The following is an 11,409-nucleotide window of genomic DNA, read 5'->3' on the forward strand; positions in this document are numbered from 1 at the left end:
TATGAAATCAAGAAGTAAAATGGACCTGGTATTAGGAACTAGGAAGAAGGTAGTAGAACCAGGACAGGAAAGAGGGTGCAGCCATGAGAGATAACTAAGGAGGCAACTTAGATAGTTCTTGAGTTCTGTGAATTGATATAGGGTAGTAGGAAGTTGAGTATAAAAATAATCTAGAAAATGTCCAGATCTCTGGCTTAGGTAACATATCACTCATTGTTATAAAAGAGGTTTGGAGCCAGGCGGTGGTGGCGCACGCCTTTAATCCCAGCACTCGGGAGGCAGAGCCAGGCGGCTCTCTGTGAGTTCGAGCCAGCTGGCTACAAGTGAGTTCAGAAAGGCAAAGCTGCACAGAGAAACCCTGTCTCGAAAAAAAAAAAAAAAAAAAAAAAAAAACCAAAAAAAACCCCAGAGGTTTGGAAAAGCATAATTATTTTCTACACATATATTTAATAAATTCAATAACACCCAGAGGACTTTGTCCATTTTTTGTTTCAATGAGGACATACGAGCCACACCATATTCATATCTCCTTTTTAACATCCATCTAAGCAACAGTAGTGATTTTATGTACAGATTTTAATGGAAGCAATAATGATAGGCACACTACCAGCCCTATGAGGAGGATAGGAAAGAAAGGATAGATAGTGATCATATGAAGACATGCTTCCACGATCAAAGATTGAGTCAGCTGTGTTGATGGAGACTGCACCAGGTTCAGAGCTGCACACTGACACACAGAATTGTGCTTCAAAAATACACTGGCAAAAATACCATGACAAGATGTAATGTTCTGGGGAAAGCAGTGAAAGATGATGAAATAGCTATGTGCTTTGTCAAAGAGTTTTAACAGCCAACAAGGCACTATGGATGGGTTTTAAATAAAGGAGTAAAATCTGATGATTTAAACTTTAGGGGACAGATCATAAGTATAGACAATTAATAGTTTACATATAAAAAGATTTCTTTTCCAGATTTTCAAAATATGAAAGTAGAAAATATTAAAAGTTGAAGATGAAGGTCTGAGACCAAGGGGGTCAAAAGCATAATGAGTGGCATATGAGGAAGGTATGGAGGCAGATGGTCGTGGTTAAGGTCATGAAGGACAATTGTAGCTGTCAACTTTCCATTTATGAAACCAACATATTGGTAATGCTGTTACTGAGAGAAATATCAAATGCCCAAGGATTGATTTGCTAGTCTAAAAGGATAAATGCAGCTCCAATATTAGCAGGTTATTAGAGTTTGCTTTGTGAGTACATTCTTCCCCTGCCATTTCTAGGCCCAGGCAATAGAAGAAATAAGAAGAAACTTCTGTGAGGAAAAACATTCAGATATACAGCAGACTCCACTCCATTCTCTACTGTGATCATTGTCTCCCCTCCTGATGCCGTGACCATAGAAGACACTGACTGAAAATAGACTTTTATTCATATGAACTGTTATGTGGGAATGCCAACTTCTCTCACACATCAGACTAAAGAAGGATTAAGGGTTTGGAAAGGAAAGTTCTGACTTTGTTATCAAGAAAAAAAAAGAGATTGCCCCACTGAGTGTTTGCTTCCTTGACCTTGATGCTAATGGAATGACATTACTCTGAAAGAGAGTTAGCCAAACTTTCAGAACCAATGGACTTTTCAGTCCTCAGGTCATCTAGCACCTACTTCATGACCTGATGTCTAGGTGAGTTCTAGACTTTCTTTGTAAGTTTTAAGTTATGTGGGACTTGAGCCGTATAATTGCTGTAACCCTTGGTGTTCTGCCTTAGTCTTTCTTCTTTGCAGGAAAAACTTGAATTCCTAGTTGAACTCACAGGTTCCTGCTCTTGAATATAAATCTGGAGTGCATGTCACCTGAATATTTCATAGGTTCTAAAGTCTCAAATTTCTGATTCCACGTCTTAAAATCTGTGTAATTTTTCTTCTTTTAAATTTCTCATTATATAGTTTTATTTGTATGGGTGTTTTGGCTTCATCTATGTCTGTGTATCATGTGTATGCATGGTACCCATGGAGGTGAGCAGAGGGCACTGGATTCTGTGGAACAGGAGTTACAGATGGTTGTACACTGCCATGTACATGGGTGCTGGGAATTGAACCCAGTTCTCTGGAAGGGCAGCTACTGCTCCTAACCACTGAGACATCTTTTCAGCCTCACACTTAACATTTTTATATCTCAGTTTCCTTGGGTATAAGAGGGATTATTAGTGATAGCACCTCAGAGTTGTTCTGAAGAGCCACCAGTACTACTAATGTTTTAAACAATGCCTCTAATATTAATACATAGTAGATACTCAATTGTGTTATATATGGTTGCTATGTCCTCTTTGTATATTTACTTCCTCAAAAAGGAGATATTATAGAGCTTATGATAAATTGTCACTTTAGGGAAACCTAAAAATCCTACCTTTTTTTATTTTAGGTGTTTTTAAAATTACTTCAATGAAAATGCATCACTTCTATGTTTAACCATCAACATTTATTGCTTTGATTTCTTTTTCTTGCCTTTGTATAGCACTAAAAGAGTGATATTAGGGCCAGGCGGTGGTGGCGCACGCCTTTAATCCCAGCACTCGGGAGGCAGAGCCAGGCGGATCTCTGTGAGTTCGAGGCCAGCCTGGGCTACCAAGTGAGCTCCAGGAAAGGCGCAAAGCTACACAGAGAACCCTGTCTCGAGAAAAAAAAAGAGTAACAATTAGGACTATCATCTTTTTTTTCTTCTTTTTCACCTGGTATCTCTCAGTGCAAGCTTCTCCAAGGGCCAGGTCCATTTTTACTGTGCCTATAATACACAGTAATTTATTTATTTTATCTTTTTTTATTAAGGAATTTTTTATTCACTTTACAGACCAATCACAGATCCCCCTCTCTTCCCTCCTCCCTCTACCCAGCCTTCCCTCCCCAACACACCCCCATTCCCTCTTCTAACAAGGTAAGGACTCCCATGGGGAGTCAGCAGAGCCTGGTACGTTCAGTATAGGGAGCTCCAAGTCCCTCCCTCTGCACCAAAGCTGTGTAAGGTGTCCCACGATAGGTAGTGGACTCCAAAATGACGGTTCATCCATCAGGAATGGATCCTGATCCTACTGCCAGGGGTCTCCTTAAGCAGATCAAGCTACACAGCTGTCTTGCTTATGCAGAGGACCTAGTCTAGTCCTGTGGAGGCTCCACAGCTGTTGGTCTAAATTTCATGAGTGCTCACTAGTTTAATTTGGTTGTCTCTGTAGAATTTCCCATCATAATCTTGATGCCCCTTGCTCATAGAATCTCTCTTCTCTCTTCAACTGGACTCCTGGAGCTTGGCCTGGTGCTTGGCTGTGGATCTCTGCATCTGACTGTAATTTATTTTTGTCTGTGTTTTCTTGGCTCATCACTCAGCTCAGTGAATGGTTGCTATTAACTGTATGTACCACATGTATTGCAGGCTATCTGAGTAAACTCACCAGGCTAGATTCTTGCTGCTGCTTTCATCAGACACTTTGGTCTCCTCTCTTGAAGAGCAGTAAACAAGACTGAAAGCATGGAGCGAAGGAATCACAGTGGGCGAGTGAGTGAATTTGTGTTGCTGGGTTTCCCAGCTCCTGCACCACTGCGGGCACTACTGTTTTTCTTTTCTCTACTGGCCTATGTGTTGGTGCTGACTGAAAATGCACTCATCATTACAGCAATTAGGAACCACTCCACCCTCCACAAACCCATGTATTTTTTCTTGGCTAATATGTCATTCCTGGAGATTTGGTATGTCACTGTTACAATTCCTAAGATGCTTGCTGGCTTCATTGGCTCCAATCAGAACCATGGACAGCTGATTTCCTTCGAGGGCTGCATGACACAGCTCTACTTTTTCCTGGGCCTGGGCTGCACTGAGTGTGTCCTTCTTGCTGTTATGGCCTATGACCGCTATGTGGCTATTTGTCACCCCCTCCACTACCCTGTCATTGTCAGTAGCCGGCTGTGTGTGCAGATGGCAGCTGGATCCTGGGCTGGAGGTTTCGGCATCTCAATGGTTAAAGTTTTCCTCATTTCTCGTCTGTCTTACTGTGGCCCCAACACCATCAACCACTTTTTCTGCGATGTTTCTCCATTGCTCAACCTCTCATGCACTGACATGTCCACAGCAGAACTTACAGATTTTATCCTGGCCATTTTTATTCTGCTGGGGCCACTCTCTGTCACTGGAGCCTCCTACATGGCCATCACTGGTGCTGTGATGCGCATCCCCTCAGCCGCTGGCCGCCATAAAGCCTTTTCGACCCGTGCTTCCCACCTTACTGTTGTGATCATCTTCTATGCAGCCAGCATCTTCATCTATGCCAGGCCTAAGGCACTCTCAGCTTTTGACACCAACAAGTTGGTCTCTGTACTCTATGCAGTCATTGTACCACTGCTCAATCCCATCATTTACTGCTTGCGCAACCAAGAGGTTAAAAGAGCCCTACGTCACACTCTGCACCTGTACCAGGGCCAGGATGCTAATGACAAGAAATCTGGCAGAGGTGGTTAGGTAGGGAGGAGTTGATAAGTCTGGTAAAACTTGGGTTCGATTCCTTCGTTCCTTCCTTCATTCTTTCCTTCGTTCCTTCCTATGTTCCTTCCTTCGCTCCTTCATTCCTTCCTTCCTCCCTTTCTCTCTCTCTCTCTCTCTCTCTCTCTCTCTCTCTCTCTCTCTCTCTCTCTCTCTCAGTCTAAATCAGCGGGATTAAGTTAGGAGTCAGAGTTTCTAGTTCCTGAAACTAGTCCAGAAAAGGAAAAAGCATGTCAAGGTAGAGGTTGGAATTCTGCAGGAAAGGGCTCTAATTAATGGGGTAAGATCTAGCCCAGTATTATATAGATAGTTGTAGCTCATACAAATCAAGTGCATTAAAGGAAACATGGGCTACAAGAAGGAAAACACACAAGCCAATAACTAGTTTGTGAAATACCTGAAGCCCAGAAGGTAAATATTCTGTTGTGAATTTCAAAGGAAGGAAATAAGAAACTAAGACTTTTAAACAGATTTTCATGTATTCTGGGTTGCTATTGAGCTTTCCATGTAAGGAAAGGAGCCTGGAACTTCTGAGCCTCTAGAAGTTCTTGGATTGCAGCTATGTGCCTTTGTGAGCATGGACCAAGGCTTTGTGGTTGCTATGCAAGCACTCTACCAACTGATCGACATCACCAGCCCAAACTGTGAATTTTGGCGCTGGTAGTTTATTATTTCTCGGATCACAGTGGTTTCTCGCTCCATTTCCAAATTTCCTGAGGTCATTGAATTAGTGCTTTTTCATTTCCATGGCTGCATTTTAAGAAGACTATCAGGGCTAGGGTTGTAGCTTAGTTAGTGATACTTCCTACCACCTGTGAGACTGTGGCCAGTCCCAAGATTATGGAGAAACAAGAGTGAAGCACATAGAAGTTGCTACGTTTACTTGTACATGTATAGTGAATATGACTAGAGGAAGAGGATGAGGAGGAAGGTGTAGAAGAAGAGGAGACAATAAGTACAGGAAGTACTAGGTCGATACTTCTTCACCAAATTCCAATTAGAATATATACATACATAGAATACACATAAATAGAATGATCCAGATCCTCAGGGACTGACAAAGCTTCCCTAGGATACCTCACTTTTCCAGATGTCTATCTTAGTATATTTTATTTTATGTAGAACCCCATACATTCCAAAGAACATTCACATAGCTTAAATATCTTGACTTTGAAGAACTGAACTTAGTCTTTTAATAAATGAGTAGTGTAATATATGTTTTCTTTCTAACTGTAACTTGGCTCTCATCAGCCAATTTTCCCACAGTAATCCTTCCTCCATATTCTTCCTGGTCTCTGGTAACCACCATTGTTTTCTCAATTTCTATGAGATCAACTTTTTCAGAGTTCACATGTGAATAACATCATAGTATGCATATTTGAATAACACTGGGAAAAAGACATATCCATAAAGGTACACACACACACACACACACACACACACACACACACACACACACACACTGTGATATTCCAGAATGTATACACACATCACTATACCACATAGTGGTATATACATATACATATATATGTATAATTATTATATGTAAATTAAAATAAAGAAATAATAGAAAAGCAAAACACTGGTATAATATTATCTTAAGACACACATAAACAAATTAATGTACTGTTACATGAACCTAGTTAAATTTCTTTTAGAAGATTTTGTAACTTGGAATCACATCAACTTGCCTACAGGAATAAGACAAAAAAAATGCCATGACCGCAGGTAGAAATTTTAGTTCAGGTACAAGCAGGAATCTACAGATGGGTAGAGGTTTAATTTTTCTGTCCAGGTCCCCTGGACATATGATCTTGGCAGTGCACAGAGCTTCCCTAGAGTCAGGACAAATGCCCGTGTTAGCCTCCTGAGAAGACAGAGGTGTCTTCATCTAAGTCAACATTAAGTGAATATGAACTATATTCTCCTGTCTTTTTGTGTTGGTGCTGTAGTAATTTCCATGCAGCATAAACAAGTACTAGACATTGACTTCAGAGAATGTAAAAACCCACCCACAATGTCCCTCTCTAGTATAAATGTCTGAAGAGTTTTCCATTGTCAAAGAGGGCAATTTCACTATGGTGAGTGGTTAGAGGCATCAGGTGAAATTATTTAGGTCTGAAGAAAGCTCTATGAGGAGCTATGTAAAATGTCAATAGGCACCATTTCTGGGCTTATGCGGGATTCTGAAGGAAATTAATAGAATAATGAAAGTTCAGTGCACAGTATATCTTTATTCAAGTTTGGAGAAATCTGGGTTGGTGGAGGATATTCAGAGCATTTGACAAGGATATAAAAGATATGTTTCTTGTTCTAGAAAAAAATTAGGCTGTATTGTCTCTTGAGAGCAAGTATTACAGAGTATAAAAGAATTTTGTAGCACAATGATAGGACTCTTTTCATATAGAGATATGCAGGCTCAGTGTTCTTTATTCTGAAAATAAGTTAATAAAAATGGAGAGAATTCTTCATTACTCAATGGCTAAATATAGAGCTTATTAAGAAGAAAGAACATTAGTAGCAAACAGAGTGGAGCAGTATTTTAATAAAAAAGTATGCCCGAGTACATGAGAATTCATTAGCAGAAGATAGGGAAGAACTCCTATGTGATGTGAACTTTAGTGGAGGCCAGAGTTCAATTTTAATTTCTCAACCTAGGAAATATGTTTACTAGTTACTCTCTTAGGTATCTGAATCATAGTCCTTAGGATCAGAGTCTTGAGTTTTGCAACTGTTTGGTCTCAATTCTGGCACAAATGGCTAACTGAGGTGCTTTTCAACATATCAAAACCTGGCCTCCAGGTTCTCCCAGCATCCCTCAGTTCCTACCTGTTTTCAGGTTCCTGGCTGGCATACTCCACACCCTACCCTGAACTCTCTGCCCAGGGACTGGTCTGCCCTTCCCTCATGTGCTTTGCTTTGTAACCAGTCAGTGCATGAATATTACTAAATATGGGCTCATAGTTATATTCATGTGTGTCTTGGGCCTTTAAAATACACAGGTAATAGGTCACAGGCAAGGAGAGAGATCTCTGAGTCTCTAGGGGTAGGAGGCACATATCTACCAGATAGTACATGTTTGACACATCCAGAGCTTGCACTTTTACAAAAATCGTATTTCCAAGGTCTATTGTCATGTCTTAATTACAACAAACTTATTGCAGCTGTGCAATCCTCACACCAGCACTGAATCCTTTCATCTACTGCCTAAGGAACCAGGAAGTCTAGAATGCTATCAAGAATAGCTCAGGAAGTGGCCAGTGCTTCCTGCTCAGCTGATCACCTTGCCTTGAGAAGGACACAGTACCCCATGGACAATGTATCATGTCATCAACTGTGGACCTGTTTGTTATTAGCAGTTCTTTACAGACATGAATTCCTAAAGAAATCACAGTAGAAAAGTAAACAAAATAAAAACCTAAACTCAAAAGAAAAGGAAGACACTGCTGCTATTGGTATTACTATAAACTATTATTTTTTGTTGTAGACATTTCAGTAACTCACAAATGATATAGTGATTCAATATGTTGAATGTTTATTACAGATTAATTACATATAATTTATGTTTAGCATTTATTTAATATTTGTAAAGTGTCAAAACTAATGATCTCAAAAATATCTGTTGGCTCCCACCAGCTTTGAATAAATTCCAAGTTCCTTAGTTTCCCTTTCAAGTTTCTAATTCTGGTCTTAATGATCCCATTAGTAATTTCATGCCCTTCACATGGTGAAACTGTAAGAATGAATCTTGTGTTGACATTAATACTATTTTTTAAAACTCAAATTTATGATCCAATATTTTTTACTATGTGCTACCATTTCATATTGAAGAGACTCAGGAACCAAATTTCAAATCTACCTGAAAAAAGAATATCTAAAATTACAATCATTTTTAGTTATGAAAATCTTAATTTTGTTTATTAAAATACTTATAGGATGAAAATGTATCAATAAACTATGACTAAAACCTAGCGATGTTAGTTAATAGTAATGTATCAGTTTTGGTTTCTTGTCTTTTTTATTTTAGATTTACTTACTTTGTTTTTTGTGTATAGATTTTTTTCCTGCATGTATGTATGTTTAACATGTGTATATCTGGTGCCTGTGAAGTTCAGAGGAGGGCATCAGTTCCTCTGGAACTAGAGTTTTGGTTGGTAGAAACACAGGTATTCAAAAAACAACTGATGAGTCATCTCTCCAGCTACAGATCCTTGTTTTTTTGACAACTTTTGATGCCACTGAAACATGGTTTTAAAGGGAACTGAAACTGAATGAGGGATGTAGGAGAACTTTCTTTACCATTTTTGAAACTTTTTTGTAAACATAACATAAATCACAGTTAAAAAATATATTTTAAAAAGAGATGTACTGAGCATATTAGTTTAGGTTGGCTATCATGTTCTTAGTATTTGGGATGGATTGCTTCAAGGCTCTTCTGACTTTCAAAGTTCCCACGGAGAATCAGCCATTGTTCTGATGGGTTCTGCTTTATGCGTGACTTGTGTCTTTTCTCTTGCAACTCTCAACACACTTTCTTTGTTCTTCATATTTAGTGTTTTAACTATGATAGGCCAGGGGGATTTTCTTGTCTGTTTTGTGTGTCTGTTGCATTTTTCTTGTACTATGCTATTTACTAATAGTCTATTTATATTAAATAATTTAATAGAATTTGGGCTGGTTCTCATGGCTGATAAGGGTATGTTGTCCATTCCTTTTCGATTACAGTAAAGCATACAGGAAACACATTAGTTTTTTGTGAAAAGCTCTTAGATTTTTTTTTCATGAATTAAATTTCACTAAATACATGCGTTTTCTTTATCTAGCAGTCTAAGTGCTATCCATTGTGCCACAGAGCCAGGTAATGTATACATTTAAAAAAATAGCTGATTAATAAAAGAGACTTAAATTAAATAATAATTGTACACAGTTACTATTTTATGAATTTTTAACTCTTACATATTATATCCACTCTTGAACTCACAGCTAGATACCAGCATATGGGACTGGACAGCCCCATCCAACACAGAGAACAAGGGTGTGTGGGGATGAACTCCTCATTTTCTCTTAGAATCATTCCTCAGGGCAAAATTTCATTCTCTGAATTTTATGTTCCATAGTCTCAGTTAGTAAAGTCCTGTGATCCCAGCCTCTCTAGAATTAATACCAACTCACCATGTATCCTTAGACAAAGGTTATAAGTGGAGGAGGAAGACGGACAGGCTAGGCCCACTTTCCACCAAATTCATACTAATCTAACAGATTCTCAGGGATTTGGCCAAAGGATCTTCATGTTCCTCATTTCTCCAGGCACTTTCCACAGTTCCTGTCAGGTGCTTTTGACTACTGGAGTGCATCTTCTGGGCCGTCATTCTTACTAAATGTCCAGCACTGAATTTAGATTTTTTGGATTATTTGGGGGCATAATTCATAGCAGAGACTGACAGATTACCAGGCTGTGGCAGCCTGACAGACAGAAGGAGTTGACACTTCCTCCTTAGCACACAGAAGGTATATTACAGAGATCCATTCAGTGACTTAATGTGTTTGAGAATTCAAAGCCATGGACATGGCCTCTATGTAAGGATTCTGTCCATATTATGTCATCAGCTTGCTACTGCGTCCCAGCCTAAAAAGCGGATGTGCAGTCCCCCAGCCTAAAAAGCGGATGTGCAGTCCCATGCGTTCTCTCTCTGTACTCTCTCTCTGTGCGTGCTCTGTCTCTGAGTCTCTCTCTCTCTCTTTTCCTTCTCTTAAGAAAGCTCTAAAAAGGTAACCATGACTCATGATTCTTCCACCACCACAGTATCTAGCGCCAGCCACTAGCGCTGTATATCCGCGGTAGCTGCTGCCAGCCACTAGCGCCACCATCTACCCCTTCACTCTAATTACTTTTGAGGCCAAATTACCTAGTCATCTCTTGTATATTCTAATCATTCCGTAGTCTTCCTCTGTTACTGTTTAAACAAAAACATTTCTCAACTCATCCCTGCTGATGAAATCCTAGCCAAGCTTCACATCCCAGCACAGACAATCATTAACATTTGTGTATTTAGCCCCAAGAAGTTTTAGAGCTGTTTTTCTGTTGTTTTGAAATTTTATTTCTGAGTGTTCTTAGCTGACTCTTCTTCTTCCAGCTTTACTCAGGTATGGTTGACAAGTAAAAACTATTTATTTAAGGTGTATACTATGATTTAGCATATGTATATATTGTGAAATGATGACCCAAATCAAGCTAATTAACATGTTCATCACCTTACCTGTGCCTTTTTTGTGTGTCTTACTCACTGCAAATTTCAAATGTACACTTAATTATAAACTACAGTCATTGTCATCATGCTATACATTCAATCTTCAGAAATGATTCATCTTACAACTGAAAAAAATCCACCCTTGGGCTAATTTTTCCTTTTCCTTTCTGATGCCCTAGGACCAACAATCACCATTCTATTTTCTGTTAGTGAATGCAAATTTTAAAAAGTTTCCACATGTAGATGGGATCAGATGGTATATACATATATACATACATACATATATATAATGATTCTGATTTATCTCATGGACATTTGGTTAATCTATGCTGCTGTGAGTAACAGAAAACCTTATTTTTAAAGAGTAAATGATGCTGAAGCTGGAGATTTGGCTCAGTGCTTAGGAATATTTGTTACTCTACAGAGGATCAAGGTTCAGTTCCTAGCACCCACATGACAGTTTATAGTCCTTTGTAATTCTAGTTCTTGGGAATCCAGTGCTCTTTTCTGGTGTCCATGGGCACCAGGTATGCATGTGGTATACATACATACATACATACATACATACATACATACATACATGGAGGTGAAATACTCCTATACATAAACAATAAAATAAATAAATCTAAAAGTGAGAGTA

The 11,409-nt window shown here is 39.0% G+C and overlaps 1 protein-coding gene across 1 annotated transcript; it reads left to right on the plus strand.

The window, feature by feature from the left end:
• The first annotated feature begins 1,555 nt into the window (after positions 1-1,555).
• On the plus strand, positions 1,556-4,500 carry LOC114710265 (olfactory receptor 226). Its single transcript, XM_028894369.1, has 2 exons — positions 1,556-1,680; positions 3,375-4,500. Exon 2 carries the CDS (start codon positions 3,517-3,519, stop codon positions 4,498-4,500), a length of 984 nt encoding a protein of 327 aa, XP_028750202.1. The 5' UTR covers positions 1,556-1,680; positions 3,375-3,516.
• The last annotated feature ends 6,909 nt before the right edge of the window (positions 4,501-11,409 follow it).

This window comes from Peromyscus leucopus, chromosome 1 (assembly GCF_004664715.2).
Source record: "Peromyscus leucopus breed LL Stock chromosome 1, UCI_PerLeu_2.1, whole genome shotgun sequence".
NCBI lineage: Eukaryota > Metazoa > Chordata > Mammalia > Rodentia > Cricetidae > Peromyscus > Peromyscus leucopus.